General features: G+C 46.6%; 6 protein-coding genes across 6 annotated transcripts; 3 read left to right on the top strand and 3 right to left on the bottom strand.

Annotated features, from left to right (window-relative positions):
• The first annotated feature begins 65 nt into the window (after positions 1 to 65).
• On the top strand, positions 66 to 7,451 carry LOC128261687 (WD repeat-containing protein 81). The gene is made up of 4 exons (XM_052995487.1): positions 66 to 1,965; positions 2,121 to 4,528; positions 5,176 to 6,757; positions 6,819 to 7,451. Exons 1-4 carry the CDS (start codon positions 317 to 319, stop codon positions 7,051 to 7,053), a joined length of 5,874 nt encoding a protein of 1,957 aa, XP_052851447.1. The 5' UTR covers positions 66 to 316; the 3' UTR covers positions 7,054 to 7,451.
• Positions 7,452 to 13,874: 6,423 nt separating this feature from the next.
• Positions 13,875 to 16,882, bottom strand: LOC128261700 (opsin Rh5). Its single transcript, XM_052995501.1, has 4 exons — positions 16,264 to 16,882; positions 15,356 to 15,701; positions 14,956 to 15,302; positions 13,875 to 14,573 (listed from the first exon to the last, which is right to left on the bottom strand). Exons 2-4 carry the CDS (start codon positions 15,589 to 15,591, stop codon positions 14,008 to 14,010), a joined length of 1,149 nt encoding a protein of 382 aa, XP_052851461.1. The 5' UTR covers positions 15,592 to 15,701; positions 16,264 to 16,882; the 3' UTR covers positions 13,875 to 14,007.
• Positions 16,883 to 22,058: 5,176 nt separating this feature from the next.
• Positions 22,059 to 23,133, top strand: LOC128261703 (very-long-chain (3R)-3-hydroxyacyl-CoA dehydratase hpo-8). Its single transcript, XM_052995505.1, has one exon. It carries the CDS (start codon positions 22,200 to 22,202, stop codon positions 22,938 to 22,940), a length of 741 nt encoding a protein of 246 aa, XP_052851465.1. The 5' UTR covers positions 22,059 to 22,199; the 3' UTR covers positions 22,941 to 23,133.
• On the bottom strand, positions 23,119 to 24,731 carry LOC128261698 (cysteine desulfurase, mitochondrial). The gene is made up of 2 exons (XM_052995499.1): positions 24,511 to 24,731; positions 23,119 to 24,453 (listed from the first exon to the last, which is right to left on the bottom strand). The coding sequence occupies exons 1-2, from the start codon at positions 24,638 to 24,640 to the stop codon at positions 23,195 to 23,197; spliced, it is 1,389 nt and encodes a 462-aa protein (XP_052851459.1). The 5' UTR covers positions 24,641 to 24,731; the 3' UTR covers positions 23,119 to 23,194.
• A 463-nt stretch (positions 24,732 to 25,194) lies between these two features.
• Positions 25,195 to 26,641, top strand: LOC128261699 (alpha-protein kinase 1). The gene is made up of 2 exons (XM_052995500.1): positions 25,195 to 25,374; positions 25,436 to 26,641. Exons 1-2 carry the CDS (start codon positions 25,298 to 25,300, stop codon positions 26,553 to 26,555), a joined length of 1,197 nt encoding a protein of 398 aa, XP_052851460.1. The 5' UTR covers positions 25,195 to 25,297; the 3' UTR covers positions 26,556 to 26,641.
• LOC128261701 (transcriptional adapter 1-like) lies at positions 26,565 to 27,861 on the bottom strand. The gene is made up of 2 exons (XM_052995503.1): positions 27,001 to 27,861; positions 26,565 to 26,748 (listed from the first exon to the last, which is right to left on the bottom strand). The coding sequence occupies exons 1-2, from the start codon at positions 27,804 to 27,806 to the stop codon at positions 26,622 to 26,624; spliced, it is 933 nt and encodes a 310-aa protein (XP_052851463.1). The 5' UTR covers positions 27,807 to 27,861; the 3' UTR covers positions 26,565 to 26,621.
• Positions 27,862 to 27,988: the final 127 nt, after the last annotated feature.

Below are 27,988 nucleotides of genomic sequence, written 5' to 3'. Positions count from 1 at the left end.
AATTTGAAGTTCGTAATAGTTGGACTAAAATGTAATTCAGTATTTTGTTGTGGTATATTTTAGAACACCGCAGTTGGTCACACTTTTTGAACAGCTGATGGGTGCTCTGTCTCAGGTTCGCGAAAAAAATCGCAGCGTTCTTTGATAAGATAACAGAAAATCCTCGAAACACCCAACAAATCGAAGAGATTAACCCAAAAAAGCTAATGGCGGAAGGCGGTCGAAACCCGCCCAGTCGAGAAATGTGATTGGGCCGCTGAAGCAGGCAGAATCGCAGGATTGCAAAGTTTTCCGGTTGGAGCACCCCCGCAGAAAAATGGACGACAGCGAACTGATTTGGCCCGAGATCGGTGTGGATCCGCAGCATGTGTGCCAGGCGGGCGGCGAGGGGCGATTCCAAGTGATCTGCGACAAGGCCTGGCTGCAATCGCTGGAGCGGAACAGGCGGCTCACCCACTTTCCCAGCTGGCCACTGTTGAATCGCAGGGCCTATCCCACGGGACAACTGGAGCACCCGTGGACCCGGATTCTGGTGCAGACGTACCGCAAACAGCCGCAGTCGAGGGTCTACCCGCTGCCCAGGATCTCCGCTGAGGCGTCGGCAGACTTGCCCCTCTCCTACTCGCAGGCCGTGTCCTTTGTGGCCCACAGCAACTTTAAGCAGCTGTGGGAGGAGGCCTACAGGAAGTACAATGGCGCCCATGTCAAGCTCTGCAAATCTTCGCCCACGGCATCCTCGGCAAAGCCACCCAGTGGCCAGGGGCAGGGACAACTGCAAGCTCATGATGTGGTGCTCAAAGAGCTTATCCAACGCGTCTATCAATGCCCCGTGCTGCACTCTCAGTTGGATCGCGAGGGAAATGGTGACCCACCTAGCACTACCACGTCGAATTCCACCGGCAACTGTCACGCCAACGTCTTGCCCGCCCTGGTGGCCATCGAGTCCTCGACGCACTTCAGTGTCTTCTTTTATCCACCGGCTCTGGAATGCAACCTCTACGATTGCATCACCTTCAGTCCGGCACTATTGGGAAAGAACTACAATAAGACGCTGTTTGTGATCTACCAGATCCTCCAGCTGGCCAAGCATCTTCAAGGACAGGGCATCTTTCTGGGCGATCTTCGCCTGCAGCATATCGTGCTGCGCGAGAATCTCTGGCTGCAAGTTTTGCCGCGGCTCCAGTGCAATCTGCTGGAGGATGATCCAGCCGGGGAGGATATGTCGCCACTGACGCCCATGGCCAGCGAGGATTTGGGAGAGACGGGGGATCCGCAGCAGCAGCCACGGCCCTCCAGCAGCACCATGTTCGACCTGCGATTCGCCTACGATCCCGCCCACTTCAATCTGCGCGAGTATGCCGAGATGTGGTGCAATGGGCAGTTGTCCAACTTCGACTACCTCACCATCCTGAACAATGCGTGTGGCAGGAGTCTGACCAATGCCGCCCACCACCACATCATGCCCTGGGTGACCGACTTCAATGGACGCGGAGGAGCCAATTGGCGAGATTTGACCAAAAGCAAGTATCGCCTGAACAAGGGAGATGTGCATCTGGATCTCATGTACGCCCATGCAAGTCAGCATGGAAGCGGAGACGGCGGCTACCAACCTGTTGGCGATCAGGCGCCCCACCACGTCTCCGACTTTCTCTCCGAGATCACATACTTTGTGTACATGGCGAGGAGAACGCCCCAGGCCATCCTCTGCGCCCACGTGCGTCCCATTTGGGTGCCCGCTGAGTATCCGGTGTCCATTCAGCGCCTACAGGAGTGGACGCCAGACGAGTGCATACCCGAGTTCTACTCAGATCCCATGATCTTCAAGAGCATCCACGAAGATCTGCCGGATCTGGAGCTGCCCGCCTGGGCCACCTGTCCCGAAGACTTTATCTGCAAGCACCGCGAGGCTTTGGAGTCCCAGTACGTCAGCGAACGACTGCATCATTGGATTGATCTCAACTTCGGGTGGGTTTTTTTTTGGAGCAATACATATATATATATATATAACTTTAGGGACTTAAAAGCACATGATCATTGAAAATTTTTGATTATTATGTGTTCACTGCTTAGAAAAGATTGATTTTGTAGCTTTCTCTTACTAATTTTCCTATTTCCTTCAGATGCAAACTAAGTGGCAAGGCGGCGGTTAAGTCCAAGAATGTCTGCCTCACGCTGGTGGATCAGCACAGGAATCTCAGCCAGCGCGGCATCGTCCAGCTCTTTGCCAACGCCCATCCCCCGCGTCGCTATGCCACGCCCTGGTTTAGCAAAACCGCCCCCAGGCTAAGCCAACTGTACGCCAGTCCCTCAAAGCGTCTGGCCAAAAGTACGGAGAACCTGCAGGCCGAGACTGGAACTGGATCGTCCCACCTCTCGCTGCGTCTGGGCGATGATGGATCCAGCAGCTCTGTTCACAGCAGTTCGGCCTCCGCTTCGGCGTCGAATTTCTATGCGATTACAAACTTTATTGAACTGCCGGAGAACTACAATCCCGCGCTGCTGCTTCAGAATCTGGAGACTCTGGAGGCGTTCTATGCGCGCACCTTCCCCCAGCAGCGGCCGACGGTTAATCCTGAAGAGAAAATGATCAGCAGTGATCTTTTATTCGAACAGAACTCAGCGGAGCACTCTTTTACAAACCAGTTGTTTGCCAGTGGTGGAGAAATCACCACAAAGTCAAAGAATCTGCTGAGAGAGAAAAGGAATTCGCTGCAGCAACTTGTGAGTGGCAGGAGGGAGCGGGATCTGCAAGTCCTAGGATGCCTCATGGTGGAGCTCTTCGCCATGCAACGTTTGCGTCCGCTTCTGATGGGAAATGGTTTGAGTGCCGCCTTCGAAGCTCGCCTCTCCGCCTGCCGAACGGTGGCCCAGATGCATCGCCAGGAGTTGCCCAAGCCAGTGCGCCGAGTGGTGCGTCTGCTGCTGCAACTGGAGGATGCCGGAGAAGATGATCAAGGGCTGCCACAACCAACCAGTGCGGCTCAGCTGGTGGAGCCGATGTTCGCCAACCTGTTGCTCCCATTTCCCAGCCACTACATGGCCGTGTATGCTCTAGTCAGATCTCTGCACGCTTTCGAGGCCAATGCAGTGCTCCTGGAGCTGCACACCCACTTCAGTTGCAAGGGCGGAAGGGAGTGCGCCAGGTACACGGAGATGGACCGCCAAAGAGTGCTATTCGAACGGAAAATCGCCGAGTGCAAGGTCATGTCGTGCTGTGCCCATGTGAAGAAGCTTCTCGAACCTGTGGCCTTTGCCTACGAGCAGTTTACGCCAGTGGAGCTGCTGCTGCCCCACATCATCGATCTCTTGCGGGACGAACGTACATCGATCTTGACCGCCTGGAACTTGTTCGATCCCATAGCGCAGGCTTTGGGCGTGGCCCAAACCCAACAGCATCTGCTGCAACCTCTGCTGAAGCTTTACGACGTTGAGGGTGTAACTTCTCCGGAGGATGGTGGTGGCTCCAATGGCGCCAGCAACAGTGGTGGCCATCTTCGCTTCTCCGCCAGCAGTTCGTTCAAGTCGAGGAAGTCAGTGAAGCTGTATCACCACAGTTTCCTGCTCCGTTTGATCGTTCGCTTCGGACTGCGGTGCTTTCTGCACCACTTTATAGCACCGCTCATAGAAGCAGTTGGTGGCTACAAGGAACCGGAACAGGGCAATGGCTATCACTACCACAGTGGCGGCAGCAGAAGGACGAGTAAGAACCTCAACTTTGCCGCCGCCGAGGAGGAAGTGCAGCACGCAAATGAACCGGAACCGAAGCCCGACATCGAAGAGCTGTTCACCTTCGAGGATGATCATGACAGGGCGTCCACCCAGGATAGCAAGTCCATCGACTCCTTCGACATGCGTCCCAGCACCAGTGCCGCCAGTGCGGAGGAGGCCCGTGAGTCGGACGGATCGCCGGATAAACTGGTGATCAATGAGCTCATCTACGGAGCTAGAATATCGCCAGATAAACTGTCCCTAAGGGAGGGTCAAACGCCGCCTGCCTTGGTCCCACCTCCACTGGGACCCCGCTCGCCCACCATTGAGATTCCAGTGTGTCCCACTGCCGGTGGCATTCGTCGCAGTTTCCAGCTAAGCGCCATCGACTGCGACATTGGCTCCCGCAAGAGCGTGGACAGCTTTGAGCTGATCAGCCAGGCGGTGGAGCAGCTGCCTCCGCCAGCCGTCGACACCGAAGCAGAGGCCACGGACTCCCTACAGGCATCCGTGATCTCCCGGCTGTCGGAGGCCAAGGCCGTGCAGAACAACCGCATCAGCGAGATGAGCGCCGAGAGTCTGGTGTGGCTGTCGCATCGACTGGGTCCGGTGCTCACCTCCCGGTTTATCACCAGGAATCTTCTCAAGCTGCTCTCGTTGTGCTACGTGGGCCAGGAGAACCTGCTGCCGGAGTTGGACGATGGTGGCTTCAATGGCAGCCCCGAGGCGGCCAACCTCAACTACTTCAGTATTGCCAATGCGAGGGTCGTCGGGGATCGCAGTGCAGCTAGAGTTCTGGAGTGCCTCATGTCCATAGCGGGTGAGTAATGCACAAGTGAAAATCATTGACTACGTCCATGTTCTATACTTAAAGCAAACATTACTCAGACCTTATCAAGTTATTTAACTTAAACTCACTGAAAAAAACGTATGAAAAATAATTTTAAAAAAAATCTGAAATAGATAAGAAAAATGTGATAAATGTCTCAAATTAAAATTAATTTTAACAAATAACTTGCAGCACTAGAAATATAAGAAAATAATCTAAACATAAACAAAAAAAAATAAAAAAAAATTAAATGCAATAAGTCCAAAAAAATCATTAAATACATTTTTATTGGATTAAACAATTTTTACAAACTATGATTTTCTTTAAATTTTACCATGATTTTCAAAATAAAAATTTGCAGTTCTTTTCTTCTACATAAGTTTATATTCTTAATGATATAATCAAACAAAAGAATAAAAAATGTGATTTTCCTAAATTAAAAAATACCCAAGTACCAGAAGCTGATGAAATATACATAAGTGAAGTGGGAAGCTATGCTTAACATACAAAAGCCAAATTTATCATAAACAAGTGCCTTTTAGTCTGCACAACGAAAAAAGAAAAATTTATTTAACAAATATGGAGTATATGTTCTATTAAAAGTCCGTGTTCTTATCCCTGACCTCCTTCCATTCCAGCTCTCTATGGTGAAAACTTCCTCCTGCTGCAGTACTTTCCGCACATCAGCGAACTGATTGGACTGTGCTCCAAACGCATAACTGGCAGCCTGGAGGGAGCCATCATCAGTTCGCTGCAGCTGCTCAAGTACATGGTTCCCTGTCTGACCGATGCCAGCATTATGGAGCATCTGCAGCACATCCTGCTGGAGGCCATTCTTCTGCCCATTCTGCGTCTGTTGAGCTCCACCAATCTGCTGATGCCCAGTGGTTATTTGGGACGCTCGTTGCTGGCACGAAAGTTCCTCGACGCGATTTATGCTCTAAGTGTGCGCCTGGGATCGGACATGACCCGCGAGCATCTCTGCCAGTCGCTGCTCAGTCCGTTCTTCCTGATCTTCAACAAGGCGTTTGGCCTGCCAAATGACTTTGCCTGCGATCTGGCCAATCTTTCGCTGGTTGGCGGTGCCTCGCAGCAGGAACGTGCCCTGGCGGAGTTAAGGGATGTCTTTGGTCCGGAGCTGGCGCATACGGCCTATCTATGTTTCCTTCGTTTCCTGGGTGAGGCCAACATGAAGCGGACTCTGAGCAATCTGGAATTTGTCCTGACCCTGTGCCACGAACACGAGCAGCCCAGTGGTCATGAGCCGAGCAAAACCCAACTGGCGACCAGTGTGAGTTCGGGACAAGATGTGGACTCTGTGGATGCCAGCTGCGAACTGGCTGCCAATAGCTTTGGCACCCAGATCGTTGGAAATCGCCTGCAGGTGGCCAGGAACAATGTGGAACTGATCGACATGGTGGCCTACAAACTGGACCAGATGCCCAACACTCGACATCTGAAGGGCAACTGGTTGGCCTACTGGCGCAATGAGACGACGCGCAGTGAGAAGGACAACCAGACGCTCAATCTCAAGCAGATACGGCTGCAGTCCTTTGTGGGACACACCAACTCGGTGAGGGCCATCTATGCCCTGGATAACGAGAATAGCTTCATTTCCGCCTCCAAAGACAAAACCGTCAAGCTGTGGTCACTGCGCAGCGAGGGCGATGGCCGAAAGACCAGCGCCTGTCAGTTCACTTACACGGCGCACAAGAAGTCCATTAACTCGCTGGGCTTCCTGGAATCCTTGCGCTATGTGGTCTCCTGTGACTCGGGCATCCATCTGTGGGATCCATTCATTGGCAGACCTCTGGGCATCCTCGATGCTCCTCGTCACAGTGCCGTCACGGTGGTCAAGTGCCTGCCCTCGCATTCGCCGCTTGTAATAGCCGGCACAGCAGAGTCCACGGTGAAGATGGTCGATGCCAGGAGTTTGGAGTACGTGAACGAGTGGCGGGTATGCAATGCGGCCCTGCCCAATGCCACGGTCCGTTGCCTGGCGGTGGCTCCGTCTGGGAATTGGTTGGCCGCAGGACTCTCATCCGGATGCATCGTTCAGCTGGACACGCGCACTGGGATGGTGATCAACTCGTGGCGACCCATGGAATGTGATTTGCTGCAGTTGACGGCGCCGAGTGATCAGTTCCTGGTGAGCTCCGCTTTGGATCACAGCCTGGCCGTTTGGCATGCCCTCGATGGCATCATGCACTATCAACTTAAGTGAGTTTTCGATCTACTCAAATTGGATAGTGTCTAATAAGTGTATTATTATTTTGAATAGACCTCCTCCAGAACCCGCCCATTTCCTGCAGAGTGTTGGCTCTTCTTTGGTCTATGCCACCACTGGCAACCGTGTCGGCGTCTATGCGGATGTGGCCCATTGCCACGCCTTCAACACGATCACCAAGCTGCGGTCCGAGACATTCCGGGGTGTGCTCACCTCCCTGGCCGTTTTGCCCCTGAATCGAGCCTTTCTCGCCGGCAACGAGAGCGGAAACATTGCCCTGCTTTGCTAGAAGGAGGGGCTGTTGCTTGTACCATAATATTATAATCTAATTTATTTTATATCAAATTGCACCAAATATTACTTTAATGAAGCCAAGACAGGTTGGATGTCGCCGAAAGACCTACTGCCTGACCAGATGAACCTATTTATTGAGTTAGAGCGCTTGCAACACAACATTTGAATTTACTACCGCACAATTAACCACTTTTAGCGACGTTCTTCATCCATAAAGAATTTAGTTCTTTTACTCGAAGCTATAATTACACCATGTAAGCATTCCACATCCACACTTTGTGTATAGTTATATTTATGTCTGTACAAAAGAAGACAAAATTGTATTTACAAAATATCACTTAAGCTGGAAAGAGGTAAAATATTTATATAGAAATATACGAACACAATACGAAATAACCAATTAATTCTTTCCATCACTTAGTTTTTCTCTGTGTTTTACTCGTTGTTATTGCCTACATTTTTCAGAATTCTTTCCAAAATTTTAGATCTCGATTTTATATCGACTTTTCTGTTAGGTTCTCGTATTCCAATTCATATAATTTGTTTTAATTCCAATTTCTGTAACTATATAGTTTGAGGTAGGCCAAGAAAACTGAAAAGGGAGTGTATTATAATAGTTTCGATCGGAAATTTATATTATAATTTTTAAGGGTTTTTTTGCCCTTAATATAATTGTATACTTTTTATTATATACCGTTTACCAGCTTAGTTTAAAAGACTTTTACAACAATTAACTTTTTTATTTGTACAAAAATCAAGTTGAGAACGCCGCTGATCGGAGAACTATGCAATTAAATTATATATCATTTGAGATCTATCGAGTGACAGCAAGGGTATTAAAACAACGTCTTACGGATTTATTTTAAATTATCGTAAACGGAAAAATACTCATTGCACTGCCATGTGAATATCATATACGCGATGCAACTTTCGATCGAAGTCGTAACCCTGAAACCAGTTTGCGGGACGCAATCAGAATGACTTGCTCGTTCAATTTTCGCAGTGCGCTCTTTTCTTGATTTCCTTTTTTTGTATCGCCTTGAGCTGGGCCAATGAACTTGCTGGGAGCAGCAGCAACCACAGCACAGCAGCAACATCCCAGCAGCAATATCACCGCAGCAACATCCCAGCAGCAACGGACATTGCATCCGACGGGTTGGGATCTCGATTTCCAGGGTTTAAGCGGGATGTGGGGCGAGTGTGAGTACACACAAAAAAATTAAATTTTACTATAAAACGTAGAAAAATTATTACTTTACAATGTGCAAAAATTGCATGTATATTGTTGTTTGGTTTTTTAAGTCGTTATAGTATTATACAATCTAAAATAGTAGAAAAACCTTTATTTTGTGGTATTGCATTTTGGGTCTTTAAATAGTAATATAAAAATTAAAATTAAAAATTAAATTTAAGATTACCTATTTTAATAGACATTTGTCTATAAACAGCTCAGTGTTTAGACTAGTAATCTATGGGTCCCGAGCTCAATTCCACCAAATAAAAATTATAATAAAAAATATAACAAAAAAAGGATATAAACTGTGCAAAAAGAGAAATAACTATTTAAATAGTTGAAGACAAACTTACTTCAACATTTTATAAGCTATCTATTATTTTCAAGGCACTTACCTACATATATGATATGGGTTGTGGGATTTTTTTTTCTGTGTGTAGCTGGGGATCGTCCATTCGGAGGCGTTGCATTTATTTTTGGGCGATGCCGATGAGGAGATGGAGATGGGGACGTTGTCGTCCGTCTCTTTATGGCAACTTTTTTGCATTGGCATTTCTGTTGTGCTGCTGTTGTCGCTGCACTTTCCGCAGTCTGGAGTCAGGTCGACTTATGCGTAAGGCAATGATTCTGGGCGCTTGTTACAATGAGGATTTACAGAGGACAATAGTGCGTCTAACTCCAGCAGCACCACTGCCACCCACTTTTGGCCAGTGGGAGTGCGACCCAGCAAGGTGGCTCCATTTTACGGATCTGGACGGGATTCGGTTGCTCGGTGGAACGACAGCGATGTCACCTTGAGTTTAAGGAGTCGATGTCGGTGCAGTGCGTAATCTGCGGAGGGGATAATGAGGTGATTCCCCACCAACTCCCTTCCACTCTGATGGAGCAAACTAGTTGGGACATCGGCACTCTTTTCGCCATATGCTGCCAAGCAGCTCTTTTTGCAAAGCAGTGCTTAAACGATTCTCTGTATAAAAGGGTATGTCCGGGGAAATTGTTTTCAGTGTGCGCCCCTTAAGATCAACAATCCATTTTGATTACAACTTTTGCCAAACACAAGAGGCTAACTTTCAGTGAAATTGTTTTTGGCTACTGAGAAATTTCTTTGATTTAAATGTAATCATTATGTATTACATTTTTAATGAAGAGTTAAACTTATTTTAATTTGGGTAGTCGAACTTCGTTTCTTTTTTATACAAATTGTATTTTAAAACAATAAAAAAAATCACTTTTTGCAACTAAGTGATTATTAACCATTGGCTAATTTCCCAAATATTTAGTTTTAGGCTTATTCGCAAAAAAAAAAACATTTTTAAAACATAATTTTGCATAAAGAATTATTTTAGCTGCTTAGTAATGTTATCTTGAAGGCCAAAATTATTCCTAAACAGAAAAAAACAGAATATAGCCCTTTTTGATTTATTTTTTATTGATATCTACAAGAGTTGTATCTCGGCGGTTTTTTTTTTTTATTCTCAAAATGTGAATAAAAAACATATAAAAAATTCCAGCTTTTGCACCTGGAAAAGTGACCTGCTCCATTAATGAAAAAATCAACGCGCTCGGGTGAATAGACGACGGCAGGATTTCCGGGGTCAGGCCAATGGAAAACGCGGGGCAGCAGGTGAAGGGAATTTATTATTATTATTGTCTAACGTCTAGGGAATTTTTAATGCAGAGCTCTACTATACTAAACAAACAATGCAGGCGCAGCTAAATACTCTTCGTAACCAGGACAGCCGAAGCAATGTCTCCAGAAGGAACTCGCCCAGCGTTAATGCAAGTGGAACAGGAGGAAGTGGCAGCCACGAGAGCAGTACTTGCATAACGACCTGCTGAACATGGAAAACGTGGAGAAGTACTCGCTTTAACTCAGAATCAACGAGAGAACCAAAACAATCTCAACAATTCATATCAGTTTTACAACTCGCTGCCGGGCAGCGTCAATCAGCGCAATCAAAATATTAACAGTGGAAGTGGAAGTGGAAGAGGAAGTGGAAGTGGAAGCGGCAAGTCAACCACCCCAGACATAACGTCATTATCACGAACAGTGAGAACGGAGCCAAAAGTAACACAAATGCCAACGGCACGCCACCCACGAAAATATGTGGGGAATTCGAAATTTGTGCATGAAATTTCACTCAGCTGCCCGAACAGGCAAGCAGCGCAAAAAGCAGACGGCTTTGTTATGCTAGGAATGCCATTGGCTCGTGGAACGCTCGACCAGGGTTGCCGTGTGGCCGTCAGACCGACGGCCACCTGTCGCGCCTCGATCCCGTCCGGTGGCCTGACAACCCTGGCCTCGCCCACAGCGGAATGCCGAGCGTTACGAGATTCGAAATATGCGGTCGGGAATGCCGCCCCAAAATTCCGAACCGAGGCCGTTCGCGTCGAAGGGAGAGAGAGAGAGAGAGAGAGCGGGATAGCGAGAGAAGCGTTGCCAGAGCTGCCGCTGCCGGGCTCGAACATTTTGGGACCACAAAATGTTACCAACATACAACCGAAAATTATTACCAGGCCTCCAGAAAAATGGAGCGTGTCCCAGTGCAAAACCACCCCCCACAAGTACATCGCACACTGTGAGGCGCATAAAATGACTACAAAATGTTACCATACACTCGAAAAAACCGCCTAGGCGCCCAGGAAATGCAAATGCAAGCTGTCGGCGCAGCGGGCCGTGTGTGTTTATAAATTCAAGACAGTTTATGCCATCAATTTTATAACTCACACCCCCAGCTGGGGGCGTCGAGTCAATAAATTCTCGTCGGCCGCATACGTATTTTATAGTCGCACATTGCAGATCTGACATAATAACTAAGAGGCGCGCAGAATGCGTAGCAACTGGGCTGTTAGCGCAATTCCAAAGGCCTCTTGTTGGTTTCGGTTTCGTTTTTGGTTTTGGCTGGGCTTGGGCTTGGGTTTGCCTGTGTAATTATCTGGCAAACACACTGCTCTTTTCCCGCTCTTCGGGGCGTTGCTGGAATTCTATAAAATCGAATTTTTAACGTTCAAATGATAACAGAGCCGCAGGATAAGTGGGTGGAATCCCAAACATCATCTGTTATTGATTTCCGTCATGTTAATGCTGTAAGCCTGCTGCTAGTTAACAGGCGCCCACCCCATGAATTGGCATTATTAGGACGATCATAGAAAGACGATTAATGCCGCCAGACGGAGACAGAATGGTGGGCTGTCAGATGTCGCTTGACTGCAACGGGAGCAAGCGAGATGACAGAAGGAAAATGTGGGTGCCCTGTGGAAAATGGGACGGATACTCAGGTCAGAATGAGAATTTTAAATTTGGTGGTAATAATTTGTAAGATGATTCGAAATTTAAAAATTCAACATTTACTGCTTTTGAAAATGAGCAGCAAGGAGTTCCCTTTTCGGAAATAGAAATGTCAATATAAGTATAATAACAAAAAAGACTTATATAGCAACAGAAAACATGAAGACAAGGCAAATTTTGTACCAAAATTAACTAAAACTGCAGCTGCAAAAAATCAAAAAATAAAAATGAAATCAACTAAAACTAGGTGTACCGTTTTTGTTGGTCTAAAAGAAAGTAATATTTTTGTATCCTTTCACTTTAAAATGTCGTTCATGGTCAATAAAATAGGAGAAAATTCTTAGGAAAATACTTTTTTGTTATAGCATAATATTTTTAAGGAAGAAATGCTGAAAAAAAAACGATTTTTGATTTAATACGTATGATGATTTTTATTACTTATTTTATTTGTAACTATAAGATGTAAATGCAAATTTATTACTAGATTTTATAAAATCGTTACCGAGTCAGAACGATTCTGTGCAGCTAATTCGCAAGAGGGCTTCAAGGTGCTCGACAAACGAGTGTGGAAGCGAGACGACCGTAGAGTGCCGCCCATTCAGTGGGCAATTTAAACTCGTATGGATTTCAGTGCGAGAAACGCAGCGGCAATAATGGCCGACCGACCGCCTCTGCGGCGCTGAGCGCCTGTTCGCAAACGATTAAATTCAGTTTAATCATCCACTAAACAGCTACGATACCGTTTCGTTCGTTATTATTATTATTACACACACAATAAGAGGAATGTCGAAAACGACACACCAGAAAGCCAAAGCCCCGGACGCAGGCAAAGCAAACGAATCGAATCTCTCCGAGGCAACAGCACTTCAATTCAACGCGCAAATTGGATTATCCGGAGAATCGAGTGGGATGTGGTGGGAGGGAATGGGGATGGGCGGATTCCACACCAGGCAGATGCTGCATGCACATCTCTCTATCTCTCTAATCCCTCACTCTCTACGCTCGTCTCGCTCGCACCTGTGGTCGCCGCTTCTAACAGCGTTTCTATTGAGTTTCCATTGGAAATCTAATCGCTCGCTAGCCACCCAGCATGCTGCTAAATCTCCTGGAGACCTAGTAAAAATGTTTGTTGTTTCTTAAAGAGCAAGAAGAAGCCCCACTTCGCGCCACTCGCTCGCACCGTAGTGGTCGTGGTCGTCGGGGTTTTGGTCTATATCTACATTCATATATTGAATTCCCAGTGGTGCTGGTGCGGAAACAACTGCAACATTGTTGCCATGCTCCTCGCTCCGGATTCGATGGCCCACCACTCCCACTCGGCCAGCCAATCACGCCTTCAACGGCCGCGTTTAAATGTTGTAAACCGCTGCTAACGGCTCTGTTCACCTGGTACCGTGTGGAACATTCGCTGAATTGAAACGCCGCTTTTCGTTTTCGGATTGGTTGGATGTGCGCAAGCAACAAAGAAGCACAACTTCTTCAACCTCGCCGGTGGTTGGACTGGTCGACTGGACTGCCACTGCCACCACCACCTATTGAAATCGCCGTTGCCGCCGCTTTTCGGTCTGCTTCTGTTTCCGATTCCGTTTTTCGAGTGTGCGCTCTTTGCGGCTGTCAAACCCAATTGTTTTCGATTAGCCTACTGTTTTGTAGATAGGAGGGGTTCATGAAAACCCCTAACTCCAGTTTGATTTTGGGGGTAAAATAAATTAGAAATTAGAACAGATACAACCCGAAATACATTCTATTCCACCATTTTTAAAATTACATATTTTTAGTAAGAGGGGAAATGTCTTTTTATATTATATATTATTATATTAATTTTATTCTGTCTTGTCCTAACACTTCTACCCCAAAAGTGGGGAACAACAACCCCTGTATGAATAAAATGTATCGTTCAAAGCCATTATAAAATATCGTTTTAGTAATTCTCGTTTTTTGTTTAAAAAGTTTTAAAATTTTTTTTTTATAAAAATAATTTGTTAAAATTTGAATAATCAATTATTTTGGACTGCAAAATATAGTTTTTATGCAGAAACTTTACAAACACATAATTTAATTTAATTAAGCAGGTCAAAAGTTACTTATTTTCTCATCAATGCATGAAGTTTTGATAGACGAATTTATTTTGGAGCTTAAATATGTGTTTCTTTAATTGTTTAACACGGTTAAAAACGGTCAATAAGTACTAGCAATTTTTGGATGCGTATACAAATTTAGTGATTAATCATTAATCATTTTGTAAAAAATAAACATTGATTCCGCCCAGTTTTTTGTAAAAAAATGCCATGTGTTATTTTTCAATGCCAACTTTTTTTGGTTTGTATTTTTGGAACTCTTTTAGTTCATTGCGCCTTAGAACTAATCAACTTATACACTTATAATCATTTTTATGGTGTCACTTCGTTAATCCATTTGACGTTCCATTAGTTTTGCACACTGAGAGCCAGAGTATCGCCGCTGACACTGGCCACACTCTCCTGGCCAGCAGATGAGCCGGATGCGGCCTGCTTCTCGCGGATTCCCAGCCATGGCAGCCGGCGCTCCAGCTCCAGACGATACTTGGGATGGCTGGCGGCATAGACCCAGGGATCCAGGCAGGACACCGACTTGCAGGCCAGGCACGGAAGCATCGATACGATTGGCGTGATTATCTGCTGCTCCCCGAAGCATCCGATCAGCGCCACCACCGAGTACGGGGTCCAGGCCACGATGAACAGCATGTAAATAATCATAGCCGCCTTGGCGATCCGCAGTTCCACGCTCATGATGTCCGCATTGGCATTGGCCGACAGCGACTTAACGTTCATCTTCTTGGCCTGATCCGCCAGCATCTTCTCGTGATCGCGGACGTGGGTGAAGAGCTTGTAGTAGGAAACGAGGATCATGGCCATCGGAATCACATAGGACCACACGAAGATGGTACCCCCAAACAGCCGGTTTTCGTCCGTGTTGGTCAGGTAGTCAAAGGAGCAAGTGGTCAGGAAGCCCTCTGAAAATAATTACCATGTTATTCTTTATTTTTATACGAAACTAAACTATTGTTACATGAATTTAAACATATTGGGTATGGCAATTTTCTCAATAAGATGAGTGCAGTTTTTAGATAATTTAATTATGAAAAAAATTATTTATTATTATTATTTATTAAAATACAAGACAAGAGTGACCCAAATGGAATCGAATGTATTCCGTATCATTTTTTTTAATGATTTAAGATTTTAAAATTGTATATTTGGTTTAAATTATAATATAAATTTTAAAATATATTTTAATATATAAATTGTATAACTTAGCCATTTTTTCAGTGTTCAATAGCTCAGAAGCCTAAAAGCATGCAAAGAATTACAAAAACTAAAGTAGTTTCCACTCACCTGGTTGAAAACGTCCCCAAATCTGAAATAGGGGCAGTACTGAAAATGGCGTGGCCCACAACCAGGTGAACATTATTAGCAGAACAATCTGGCCATAGCTCAACCGTCCGTCTATCGGGTTTGATATTGTCTTGTACCGATCGAAGGCAATAAAGGCATTAGTTATGGAAGCTCCCATTCCGGAGATGCCTCCGTTCAAAGCGTATATATCGCATCCCAGATCGCCTCCCACTATATAGCCAACTGTTGCGTTGAGCAGATAATGGGGCATATTGGTGCAGATGAACAGATCGAAAATAGCCAGGTTGAGAATCAGCAAGTTAGAGGGAGTACGCAAAGATTTCGATCTGCATTTTCATGTTTTATTATCAAAATGTGGTTTAAAAAATGTTATACTTACGTGGAAAAGATCCAGAGAACCAGGCCATTGCCGAAAAGATTTAAAAGCATAAGGACGACAAAGGCAATGTAAAATCCAACATGATAGTAGATAGGCGCCTCTCTGAATCCCCGCCAATGGGAGTGCACCATGTGTTGGTACTCCACCGGATATCCATGTCCCATCGGGAACACTCCTCCTTCATCAACGCTTTCGTTCACATAGGCCTGCGGCCCACTTGGGCCGTTGAGGTGCATCCTGATCCTGCTTGGTCCGCTTCCGCTCCAAAATTCAGTTTCCTTTGGAGCCCAACATGCTTGCCCCTGACTTGTGTCACCTATGGCCTGGGGCAAGTTCTGTCAAAATGCTTTTATAGCACGGCAAAGAATCTAATTAAGGCGGCTTAAGAGGTTCAAGTTTAGCCTTGGGGTGCGTGTGCAGCTTAAGGCGATAATCCCAACGTCTTATTTGAGACTTAAGACATTTTTGCGGTGCTCAAGTTACGAAAGTGAGCGTCAGCGAAAAAAAAGGTAAACTAGTTTTTCAGAGTTTTTTAAACTTACAATTTTTTTGGTATGGCATTATTGGAAATGTATTATTTTAATTTCAACTAGATACATTAGATATATATTTGCTATATATAAAAATTCAATCTGACGAATTTATTTTAACTATGCATATATTACGTTTAATTATTTTTATGGTAAGCTGATGATAACTTCATCGGCTAATTTAAATTAATAGTTCATTTTTTAATTAATAATAATTAATATTCGTTAACTTATTTTGAACAGGGTAAAGATAATATCTTCAAGATAACTATAGTTACTCAGATTAATTTGAAGTGTTTTTCTGGTTACAATAGTTATATTATTTAATAGTTTCTTTTTTCTTCAATTGGTAATTCGGGTCCATAATACGTTACTTACCTGAACTTAATTTTACTTCATTTTTATATTTTCGTCCCTTTTTTCTAGCTGGGACTACATATTTAAGTGAAAAAGTCGCCACGTTTCTCCATTTTACACGCGATTACACGATTCGAATTTCCCATTTTACTGTACGACCAGCGGCAACAAGCCAAATTCGAAATGTAACGTCTCCTTCTGGCGCTTGCAGCGACAAATGCGGGTGCGAGCGAACACTTGCACGACATTTTCCGACATCGAGGGACCGGAGCCCAGAATCAACCGACTAGCGGATTTCGGCATTCGCCTCGAGCGAGCGACATTCACATTAATCTTCGTTTCCGCGGGTTTTGGCCGGCTTCGACCTGTTTCTTTCAGACGCAAAAATGCGCACCGGCGCCCAGCATTCGAAGACGGGCGTCAGACAGGGATGGCACTAGGTTACAAGCCACCCCCGAACTGCATGGCTCTGCGGGCTGTCTCGCTCTGGCAACCGGAAAGAGCGAGTCCTGCTTGCGCATTCTGTGCGCCTGGTTGGTTCGGCGCTGTCATTTCACAATGACCCACCTTCACGACTGACAGCGACGGCAAAAAACGCGTCGCGACGCGACGCTTCGCCTCGCTCGATTTGTGCAGTTTCCGTTTCTGTTCTGTTCTGTTCTTGCGGCTGCGGCCTGTCGTTTGATTGTTTGTACAACAAAACGGTGAGACGGCGGCGACGGTGTTTTATTATATCAACAACAAAAAACAAAAACAGCAACATTTTCATTAGGCGGCCAGAAAATATCGTACACATGACGACAAGAACAAACCGACAACAACATCTCATCGCCAACAGAAACAACATGGCAAGTCAAAAAACCCACGGGTAAACAGGCGAAAGCAACAAAAACAGGAGCAACAACAACGAGCCCCACTTGATTCGCTTTCGCTCCGCCTTTGTTGCGAGGCGGAATTCGTTTTCGTTGTGAACTAGTGTGTGTGCGTGTATCGCTGACGTATCGAGAATCGTGCGAGGGTAGGCGGTACTCTGGGCACCCTTCTTTTAAACAGAACGGTAAGTACACTTTGTTGGTTGTGTTATTTTTGAAAATTTAGATTCGGTTCTTTACAAGTGATCTTCAGTTTAAACTTACCTTTGCGTTGTCACTTTTGAGTGTTAAACATATAACAAACATTGGTGATTTTTTTATGATAGGAAAATGTAAAAAGTGTGATAAAAGTATTGTTTGAAAAAATGAAAGTTGTGCTCTCTGAACTTTCAATTTTAAAAGTAACTTACCATACAAAAAAAACATTTCAAATAGCCTGAAATAAAAAAAAAAATCTATTTTTTTAAGTTTCTGTGTTTGTTGCACGCTAGCACTAGAGCTAAAATACCCCAAGTTTTGTAGCTCACCGCGAGAGCGAGACCTCTGCTGACACTCAGTCAGCCTCGATCTTTTTCTCTTTCTGGCATTCTCGTTCTCGTTAGCCTCGCCTGCAAATATTAACCTTCGGCTGGTTTAGCGCTCGCCTTGACCGTAATTTCGGGGCCGTTCCCATTGCCAAGTGAAGGACGCACCTTGAAACTCAAGGATTTTGCGAATTTTGCGAAATTTCGCAAACTTTTTCGGCAATCAGTAGGTCAAAGCGAATTTTTGCAAACTTCTGAGTGGTGGTGGGGGAATATGGGGGGTTTTTGCTCGACTGTCGATGACATAAGCAAATCGTATAATCTCAAAATGGCATTGAGATGTGCCGAAACAAGTTCGCCGTGTTTTGTGAGCGTTTGGTTTTTTCGGTTACTAGTGGGGGAGTGGAGGGGAGGGGAGGGAAGGGAAGGGGGTCGATGGGGAGGCGGTATATTCACTCGATGCGTGGCGGGTTAAATGAACTCTCGCCGGGTTTTCCTCGACGTTGTATTTTGGGTGGCCCGGCAACCAGCTAAGCACTTTGTGAGCCTCATAGCACAGGTTGTGATTTGAGCTTTTTTGGAAGCTAAGGTTAAGGTTATTCGCTAATTGTCGCCGCGTAGCGGTAACTAACCACAGTCAACCACCCAAGTGGGTGTGGCTGCCGCGGTCGGTGGTGCAATGGCACTGGTGCGGTTCATTTCGCAACGGTTCGATGGTTGATTGGTACATTGGCAAGTGTCAACGCCTCGCTTGTCCGTCCCGGCACTCGATAGTGCGGTCAGTCAGGCCCCAAAATCCAGTTTCGGTAACAGGGGCGCACGAGCGAGCAGCAAGTGGACGACGCCCCGGCATTGGCGTCATCGCCGGCAGCGGCAGCGGCACAAATCACATCCACTCGAAGTTCCCCAAGCATACCATTTGTGTTTGGTCAGGGCGTGGTCTGCCAATCGACTGGCCAGTGGCTCTCCGCTTTAAAGGGGAATGGGTTCGGGTTTGATCGGGGCTTCTCCGGGGTAAAGGGGCTGCTCCACAACGCGGACTCAACTTGGCAGGCGTCCAAAAAGGCCAGGCATGAAGTAATTTAGAGCGTCGTCAGTGTCAGGGTCACTTGAACTGGCCCTGGCTTGGAGTGTATTTGGTTCAAGGCTGTTCCCATGGCTCACAGCCATGAGAGCTGGTCAAGTTCAAGTGTACAGACTGTAAAAGGTTATTGATGTTAAACTTTTAAGTGCTAATTAAAAAAACAAAAATATTAATTATGTTGGAATTTAAATTATTTTTACAAATTAGTATAATGAAGCAATTTAGTAAGTTCACCAAGTTGCTTCTCTTAAAGAAATATGCATGGATTTTTGCTTAACAAGAACCATTTCCCACATAATGGTAATTACATACATAAAAAAGGTGTTTTTTTAATTTTATAGATCAAAATGTTTTAAAATTATTGTTGCACTTTGGAATTACAAAGAGGAATTCTTATAAAAATAAAATATGTCCTTTATTTTCTTTCATGTATGAAAGTTTTATAAAAGACTTCTGTAAATGTGAAAATGTTTTAAACTTAATAAGGCAAATAATTGTTTAATTTTAAATAAAAAAAAAAAAAAACATGAAATTTAATAAACAATCAACTAAACAAAAACTATTAATGCAGCGTTAACATAAAAACTTGTGGTTACAGACAAACCCACATTGCCTCCATAAAAAATACTCACAACTGGACGCTTAATTTGTTGCCCACTTAAGTTGCGCCTGTTAAGTAGCTCCCGATTGGAGCAGTAGGGTTGCTGGCCGTAAAAAAAGCCAAGGCAAACATCAAAAGCTGACCACACACTGTCCAACTGACTGACCGACCATTGGCGGCAGAACGGACGGACTCGGATTCGAAATTTGGATTCGGACTCTTGGAGCAACGCCAGCACACACGCAGGCAAAACTGGTTTCCCCCCCATTAGCCCCCTTTTCAGATGCTTCTTCTTTTTTCTTGGGGCATTCACACACATACACACACAAACACACATACAAGCGAGGCGAATAGTTGTTGGATCTTTTTGCGCTTTTTTGTCAGATGTGGAGACGCTCTTTGTGGCCCGCTGCTGCTTGCCTGTTATGATTCATGTGGGAAAACGTTGAACGCCCACAATAATGGACGCTTTTAGTCCGCTCTTTGCCTTGGCTGTTAGTTAATCGGCGGTGTTAGGCGATAGTTTTGGCGCATAATGCCGAACGAGTGGTGCCGCTATTGCTGCGGGCCCAGTAGAAATTTGTGCAATAAGCAAAATGACGGGCACAAAACAAAATGTCCGGCCGGAGTGGGCGCCCGCAACTTCCGCCGACGGCGCTCTACATGGTCCGCGCCGCCATCATGCAGTTTCTAGGCCCTCGCCATCTTATCGCGAATACCATACTATACCATGCCATACCATACCATATACCATATACCAATACAATATGCCACAGGCCATATAGTAGTTCATAGTCGTAGAACAAGCGAGAGCGTTTGGGGGCAATTTTCCGATTTCTGTTGGCCTGTGATGTGAGCAAACAAAATGACTGCTCAAAATTGAGCAAAATGTTCGAGCGATTGCAGGGGCGAGTGTTTGCATTAGAAATTGCGGTTCAAACAAACAATGTTTTGGTGTTGTTGTTGTTGTGTTTTCTCCGCTTGGTGTTGCACAGTGGAAACGAGAGCGAGACGGCGAGACGGCAAGAGGGGCGCAAGAGGGCTCGCATTTGTGGGCGTGTAGCATTGGGATTTCTTGGCTTTTGCCCTGGGGTTTTTTTTTTAGTTTTCACAATCCCCCTTACCAGGAGGTGGCGCCCTCTGGAAGTCAGTCGTTGAACCAGCCAATTTGCTTCGATTGCCCTTGGTCCAAAAAAAGTACCATAGAACTAGAGCGAAAGGGAGAAAGAATACAATTGTTTGCTCAGCTTAAAGACTTTCAATAATCACTGGTTTTGGCCTTAAACTGCCGCAATTTGTCAGCTTTGGCAATTTCATTGCTCACACACACACACGCACACACCGGCGACCAGTCACATTGAAAACCCCTGCCATTGCGACACTACCGTCATCTCGCTCGCACTCAAACGTCCACCGTTCGTCTCGAATTCGCTGCCATTTCGCCGCCCTGCTCGTTCTGGGCGCCTGGTAAAAAAGAGGGAATTCACTTTTGGCGGGGTTCTCGTTTTTCCAATTTTGTCCAATCGGCCTTTGTGGGCGCTGCTCTGTCTGAATTGCCGCTCCGCCCGTCCAACGAGTCCGGGCGGCGATTGCTGATAAGGCGGGCAAGTTGATAAGGCCTCGGCATTTAGGGGAGTAGTTAGTAATTTGCGTTAAATGGGCAGCAAGCAGCAGCGGCAGCGGCAGCAAATTAATTCGCACGGTAGGCGTGGTTGCAGGCCTCCGCCCACATACAACAAAACAGCACGTGCCGTGCCGGCGATGCCATGCTTTCGGAACAAAAGTTCCAATTCCGATTGCGATTCACAACGGAATTCGACAACGGCGACAAGCGATTCGCTCCACGGCTGGGGAACAAAATCGCCCCACACACGCGATTTGGCAGGTGGGGACGTGCACCGGCCCGTGGTGGTGGCGGACTTTTTCAGACACGTTCGGTTTTCGGTTCGGTTTCCACCAGGCGATCAGAAAAAGCCGACCGCATGCTGGCTCATCGCATAAACCGGCTGTCGCTCGCTGAAAATCATCAGCTGCCGGGTACAATGGGGTGCGATACCATAAATATTGCTTGAATTTAACGTGTATTTGGCTGGGCACAATGGGCTTGGCGTTATATATAATTTTTTTAATTTCCTTGTTGTCTAGATCGTAAATCGTAGTCATGAATACATTTTTACGTTATCTATGTAAATAATCATATATGATTTGACTTTAAATGGGTGCGGAAATCAATTTTTCCTCAACCTAGTATTAAATAAATGATAAATGTATACGTCGTTTTTGAAAACATAGAAAGTGATATAAAAATATTTAATAACAAATCGCATACAACTTTACCTTCGTTCAACCTTTATTTTTTATTTTTGTTTTTTAGATTCACTTAATTTAAATACAACGCTTCAAATTGCAACTTACTTATTTTTTTAAAAACAAAATTTAATTGTAAAATAAGCATTAGCCTTGTTTTGTAATTATATCCCAAGGTTAATAAGGTGGTATCATTGTGGGTAAAGGGTAAAATAAACCTGTTACCGATTTTGACGTTGCAATAGAAATTTATAAATCAACACTATATGTAAATTATATTTTATCTGTGTGACTGTGGCCAACATCATTTAAAATTTTATTTTATTTTAACAATGTAAAATATTTAAAAAATATAAACGAATTTTTGATTTTAAAACGGCTAGGGTATTAAAGGTCGGCTTACACCAGTTTTAGTGTACTTTCGGATTATTTGGGTGTTGGCAGTGCGGTCACACTGACCCAATCAGGTGAAAGCGACTTCGGAATTATCGCGCGACAGAGCGATAAGCTTGACGACTTATTAGTTAACTAGCGGCGATCGTCTAGGTGAAAGTTCACGCAGCTCCAAAATGTCAGCAAAGGCAGTCAAGTCCAGCAAGCCCAGCGCCTCCAAGGAGCCGTCGGCGGTCACCAAGCTCTACCTGTTCGCCTACAACGCCGGCCAGGTGGTCGGATGGAGCTACATCCTGTGGCAGCTGGCCAACTACTACCTGCTGCAGGGCCCCGAGTTCCGGGCAAAGGTCACGCTGTGGGAGTACACGCGTCTGGCTGTGATCATCTTCCAGAACGCCGCCTTCGTGGAGATCCTGAACGCGTCCTTCGGCCTGGTCAAGTCCAATCCGGTGGTCACCGGTTTCCAGGTGTTCAGCCGCATGATGGTGGTCGTCGGCGTGGTGATGGCCACGCCCACTGGCAAGGTGTCGCCCGGTCTGCCCATCGCCCTGCTGGCCTGGGCCATCACCGAGATCATCCGTTACGGCTACTACGCCCTTAACATCATCAAGGTTGTGCCCCACTTCGTGGTTTTCCTGCGCTACACCACCTTCATTGCCCTGTATCCCATTGGCGTGACCGGGGAGCTGCTGTGCTTCTGGTGGGCCCAGAGCTACGCCCGCGAAAACAGTGTGTGGAGCGTGGTGATGCCCAACAAGTGGAACGCAACCTTCTCCTACTTTGGATTCCTGTGGATCGTCATGCTGGGCTACATCCCCATCTTCCCGCAACTGTACCTTCACATGTTCGCCCAGCGTCGCAAGATCCTGGGCGGCGGATCAGCGAGTTGTGCTTCACCCCAGAAGAAGGGCAACTGAACCTTGACCAGCGGCAAATGCAAATTATTATTGCACCATTTGCATATCTTTGGCCGACGTACTTTGGAGTCGTTTTCGCTTTTCGGGGTCTCTCTTGCCTCACCTATTACACAAGCGCACATTCATTCGTTCGGACTAAGCGTAGTTTTAAGTGGTTTTGTGTACAAATAAACCTAGATACTCTTCCAACTAATTTATTTTCCCTTCGCTTTCGACGAGAGTGGTGTAACAGTAACGGCTTACATATTAGTATATTAGTGCTGAGACCACTGGATGGTCTTCAGGTCGATGCCCTCCTGGACCATCTCCCACAGCGGCGACATCTCGCGCAGCCGCTCCACATGTTTGATGCACTTGTCGGCGGTGTAGTCCACCTCCTCGACGGTGGTGAAGCGGCCAATGCCGAAGCGAATGGAGCTGTGGGCCAAATCCTCGTCGGTGCCGATGGCCCGCAGCACATAGGAGGGTTCCAGGGAGGCGGAGGTGCAGGCGGAGCCGCTGCTCAGGGCCACATCCTTGAGGGCCATCAGCAGGGACTCGCCTTCGACGTAGGCAAAGGATAAGTTCAGGCAACCATTGTACGTGGCTACGGCATCGCCATTCCTAATGACATGCGGCAAGGCACTCGAAATCCTGTCCAGCAGGCGATTGGAGAGAAAGTCCACCCACTTCTTGTCGTAGTCCATCTCATGGAGAGCCAGTTCCGCAGCAGCTCCTAGACCCACAGCCAGCGGGGCTGGAACCGTGCCGCTCCTCAAGCCACGCTCCTGGCCGCCGCCACTTTGGATGGGCTCCAGACGAACCCTGGGCCTGCGACGCACGTAGAGCGCACCCACACCCTTGGGGCCGTAAATCTTGTGACCGGAGATGGACATCAGGTCGATGTTCATGGCATTCACGTCCAGCGGGATCTTGCCCACCGCCTGGGCGGCATCCGTGTGGAAGAATACGCGACGGGAGCGACACAGTTTGCCGATCTCATCGATGGGCTGCTTGACGCCGATCTCGTTGTTCACCGTCATGATGGACACCAGCGATGTCTCCGGAGTGATGGCCTCCTCCAGCTGCTGGAGGTCGATGAGTCCGTTGACCAGCACAGGCAGGTAGGTGACTTTGAAGCCCTCGTTCTCAAGTGCTCGGCACGAGTCCAAAACGCACTTGTGCTCCGTCTGGGTGGTAATCACATGCCGCTTCTTGGTGCCGTAGAAGCGGGCCACCCCCTTAACGGAAATGTTGTTGGACTCCGTGGCGCCGGATGTGAAGATGATCTCCTTGGGATCGGCCCCAATCAATGTGGCTACCTGCTCGCGCGCCTTTTCCACTGCCTGCTCCGTTTCCCAGCCGTAGGCGTGGGTGCGCGAGTGCGGATTCCCGTAGTAGTTGGTCAGGTAGGGCAGCATGGCGTCCAGCACACGTGGATCCATCGGCGTGGTGGCCTGGGCATCCAGATACAGGGGTCGTCCCTCGGTCTGTTCGTTCTTGATGTTGAAGCGCACCTGTCTCTCCCGAAATTCTGCGGATATTATGGATTTGTTAAGGACTAATCCCACACTTTGGAGGACTCGCTTACCTTTAGATGTGGCCGCCGGCTTTGCGGCTGCCTTGGAGGAGCTAGCCTCATGTCTGACCACTGTGGCTACTGCATTTGTAGCGCGGCAGCGCAGGACCTGCGTCTGGAGTCTACCCAGCACTTTCTGCATTTTGATGGAATCCAAGTAGTTTTTGTGTTTTTCGTTATGTTATCAATGCGGATTTCACAATCAGTGGGACCGCGCTGCGAGGGGCGCAATATACCAAAGGACTCGCGAAAATATACTAACAGAATACTATTATCATTAGCTATGTTTATGCGGGAAATAACAATTTTTAATTTACGATTCTAGTCCCAATAATCTCCATTAAAAAGATTAAATTGTGTTAAGGCTAGTGCCATTTATTTATTTTTAAAGTGTTTTTCTTACTTGAAAACGATCTTTGGCTCCACACAAAAGATGTATTATAAAACAAAAATTAAACTTGCCTTATATGATTATTTTATTTAATTATTATTTTAATAAAACATAAATTATTAATTTTTTTTGGAAAAATATAACTGATTTTATCTCGTTGACTTATGTTCTTCCAGCTCTTTGTGATTTTATTATTATTTAATTAGTGTATTTCAATACACGATTAATTCATGAAATCCACGGCATAAACACAGTATGCTTGCATTTGAATGTCAAAATACTTAAATCTGGTATTTTAACGGCACAATACATTTCGTATGTTGTTTTCGAAGCTCATATCACATAGCCTTCAGTTCAAATAAAATAATTGTTAACAATTTTAAAGAAGATATATAAATCTAGTCAAGTATGGTTGTGTGCCGGTTTTTTCAGCAAGGCGCATGTCGCTATGGTACAAAATGCCACAACGAGCACTTTGATGTCAAGTAAGCGCATAGAGGTTGTACCATTGAGATGAAGTCTTAAGTCTCTTTACTTATTTTTTAGGCAATGTCTTAAGGCCGACATGGAGGCCAGCCTCCATGGGATGTGGCCTTTCTCTGCCTACGGGCCCTTTAAGGACAAGGCCAATTTCCCCAACTTCATCGAGGACCAATCCTTCGAGGAGGTACGCTTTCTGTGCTACGAGGCCAAGCGGCAGAACAACTTCGACCAATTCCAACAGCAGTTTAATCGCGAGGTTTTGGAGGCCACCAACAAGATGAAGACCATGCTGCAGGGGTCGCCCCAGATATTGGACATGATGATCAAGATCCACGAGACGCCGGAGGGCGGGAGTGTGACGGCTGCCCCGCAGCAGCCCAATAATCCCTTTGCTGCAGCTGCTCCGGCGGCCAATGCATCGGCCTCCATCTTCGGCAAGCCCGCTTTGTCTGCGGGTAATATTTTCGGCAATGCCACCAACCAAGCGCAGAACACCAATAGCATTTTTGGTGGAACCATGGCAAATGCCAATCCGGGCAACAGCATTTTTGGCGGGGGAGCTGCGGCAGCCGGAGCAACAAGTGTCTTTGGACAACCCCAACAACAGCCGGCAGCTCAGGCCTTTCAAGGAGGCAACATTTTCGCCCAGGCTCAAGTCCAAGTGCAGGCCCAGCAGCCCGGGAATCCCAATCCTTTCGGTGGCTTCCAGCAGCAGCAACAGCAGCCTCAGGCGGCCGGGCTTTTTGGCCAGGCAGCTAATTCCAATGTGGGAGGACTCTTTGGCCAGGCGGCTCAACAGCAGCAGCAGCAACCTCAACCCGGGCTATTTGCCCAGGCAGCGGCAACCGGATTTCCAAACCAACAACAACAGTTGCAGCAGCAACAGATTCAACAGCAGCAGATGCAACAGCAGCAGATGCAACAGCAGCAGCAGCAGCAGCAACAGCAGCAGCAGCAACAGCAGCAGCAGCAATTGCAAATGCAACAGCAGCAGATGATGCAGCAACAACAGATGTTGCAGCAACAGCAGCAGCAGCAACAAGCTCAGATGGCAAACGAAGTTCAAACCACAGTTTATAGTCGCATGGAAGATCTCAACGAACAGGAAATCGAAGCCTTCAAGTCAGATCAGTTCTTGCCAGGCGCGTTGCCCTTTAAACCACCGCCACGAGAACTTTGCTGAGCCAACAAGTTGCTTGTTAATGTATATATTTCGTAGAACTAATGTTTAATAAGTACATCTAATAAACTAATGCATCATCATGTTCAGTCGCTCCATGTTGATAGAGTAAACAGCATGGGAGCCGATCAGGTTGCGGTCCCTGAAGGCCAGCTGGCAGTCCTTAAGGGTGATCACTGTGCGCTCGCTGGGCAGGCTGCAACAAATAGGGAACAAGTTATTTGTAAAAGTAAAAAGACAAGAGCTAGGAAAAATAGTACTTATGACAGCTAAAACATGATGGGTTCATGCTTTTGTGAGTCTGAATAAAGCAATAAAGCTACGTTATTGTGCGCGAAATGTCATAATATCCTATGAATAATTGTTTACCTAACAACAAAAAGTTTCCTAGAAGCTTTCAGATACATGAGGACTTTTATCAATAATATAAATAAGAAGCAGTCCTTACACTTCTTCACAGGCGGAGAGGAAGGTCACATCGTCGTTCTGACGCCGCATGAAGTTGGCCGTGTTCAGCTCCTTGTCCAGCTCCAGGGGCGTATCGTCCACCTTCTGGCGGGTGACCGTGTTGCGCAGCGAAGGATCCCGCAGCGGAGCACCCACATCGTAATAGAAGTTTCCCTCGCCGCTGGTCTTGTAGTGCTTTCGCTTCTTGATGATGGCCGACAGGAGATCCTTGAGCAGGACCTGCACGGCCATGGCCACGTACTCGGCGACGTTGTCGTCCACGGAGACCAGTCCGATTTCCCAGGCGCCGATCAGGAAGCGTCCCATGATGAATCCAGCATCGGGCAGGAAGAGTTCCTGGGCGCAGTAGCGCTGCGAGGGGAGCTGCTGCTGCATGGGCTGCTGATCCACCGCGGAACCACCGATAGTGGGTGGAGGTCGGATAACCTGCATGTTGTCCTCGCCCACGAACTCGAGGACCTCGCAGAGCTCGAAGTTCAGGCGCTCGGCAAAAGTGCGGGAGCTCCTCTTGCGCCGCTTGCTCCGATTCCCGCTGCTGCTGGTTTGGACAGTCGGTGGATTCTCCACAGGTGCGAAGGCGTCGATCTTGTTGAGCAGCGCCAGCAGGAATTGATTGTGCAGATGCAGTTTGTCCGGCGAGAGTATTTTCCGCGACTCCGCATCGAACTCCTCCTTGGACCAGCGGCTGCGGAACCAGTTCTTCATGTTGGCCCGGTAGCGCTCCCAGTTGTCACCCAGAGCCACTACTAGCGCCTCCTTGGTCGCAAGTACTCGGTCGGTCAGCATTTTGTTTTCGGAATCTTACAATGAAAACAAATTTTAGCAGCAGCTTAGTGTGACCATTTAGCAACGTGCAAAAAATACCAATGACGGTTTCAAATAAATAACCGAAATCAATTGGAAGTGTTAAAATGTTGATTTAAAAGGCTTTAAAATTATATAATATTCCTTTTTGAATATTAATATTA

This window comes from Drosophila gunungcola, unplaced genomic scaffold (genome assembly GCF_025200985.1).
Source record: "Drosophila gunungcola strain Sukarami unplaced genomic scaffold, Dgunungcola_SK_2 000001F, whole genome shotgun sequence".
In the NCBI taxonomy this organism is placed as follows: Eukaryota; Metazoa; Arthropoda; class Insecta; order Diptera; family Drosophilidae; genus Drosophila; species Drosophila gunungcola.
The sequence above is the reverse complement of the archived record's forward strand: the minus strand, read 5'-3'. Positions and strand labels throughout refer to the sequence as shown.

What these genes read in the sequence shown, in the direction of transcription:
- LOC128261699 (XM_052995500.1), top strand. Translation starts at nt 25,298, where the DNA reads ATGGTTGTGTGCCGGTTTTTTCAGCAAGGCGCATGTCGCTATGGTACA. An exon ending in AACGAGCACTTTGATGTCAA is followed by an intron (nt 25,375 to 25,435) that starts GTAAGCGCATAG and finishes CTTATTTTTTAG; the next exon opens with GCAATGTCTTAAGGCCGACA.
- LOC128261698 (XM_052995499.1), bottom strand. Translation starts at nt 24,640, where the DNA reads ATGCAGAAAGTGCTGGGTAGACTCCAGACGCAGGTCCTGCGCTGCCGC. An exon ending in GCCGGCGGCCACATCTAAAG is followed by an intron (nt 24,454 to 24,510) that starts GTAAGCGAGTCC and finishes TAATATCCGCAG; the next exon opens with AATTTCGGGAGAGACAGGTG.
- LOC128261687 (XM_052995487.1), top strand. Translation starts at nt 317, where the DNA reads ATGGACGACAGCGAACTGATTTGGCCCGAGATCGGTGTGGATCCGCAG. An exon ending in TGGATTGATCTCAACTTCGG is followed by an intron (nt 1,966 to 2,120) that starts GTGGGTTTTTTT and finishes TATTTCCTTCAG; the next exon opens with ATGCAAACTAAGTGGCAAGG. An exon ending in GTGCCTCATGTCCATAGCGG is followed by an intron (nt 4,529 to 5,175) that starts GTGAGTAATGCA and finishes CTTCCATTCCAG; the next exon opens with CTCTCTATGGTGAAAACTTC.
- LOC128261700 (XM_052995501.1), bottom strand. Translation starts at nt 15,591, where the DNA reads ATGCACCTCAACGGCCCAAGTGGGCCGCAGGCCTATGTGAACGAAAGC. An exon ending in GTTCTCTGGATCTTTTCCAC is followed by an intron (nt 15,303 to 15,355) that starts GTAAGTATAACA and finishes ATGAAAATGCAG; the next exon opens with ATCGAAATCTTTGCGTACTC. An exon ending in TTGGGGACGTTTTCAACCAG is followed by an intron (nt 14,574 to 14,955) that starts GTGAGTGGAAAC and finishes AATTATTTTCAG; the next exon opens with AGGGCTTCCTGACCACTTGC.
- LOC128261701 (XM_052995503.1), bottom strand. Translation starts at nt 27,806, where the DNA reads ATGCTGACCGACCGAGTACTTGCGACCAAGGAGGCGCTAGTAGTGGCT. An exon ending in CTCTCCGCCTGTGAAGAAGT is followed by an intron (nt 26,749 to 27,000) that starts GTAAGGACTGCT and finishes TATTTGTTGCAG; the next exon opens with CCTGCCCAGCGAGCGCACAG.
- LOC128261703 (XM_052995505.1), top strand. Translation starts at nt 22,200, where the DNA reads ATGTCAGCAAAGGCAGTCAAGTCCAGCAAGCCCAGCGCCTCCAAGGAG.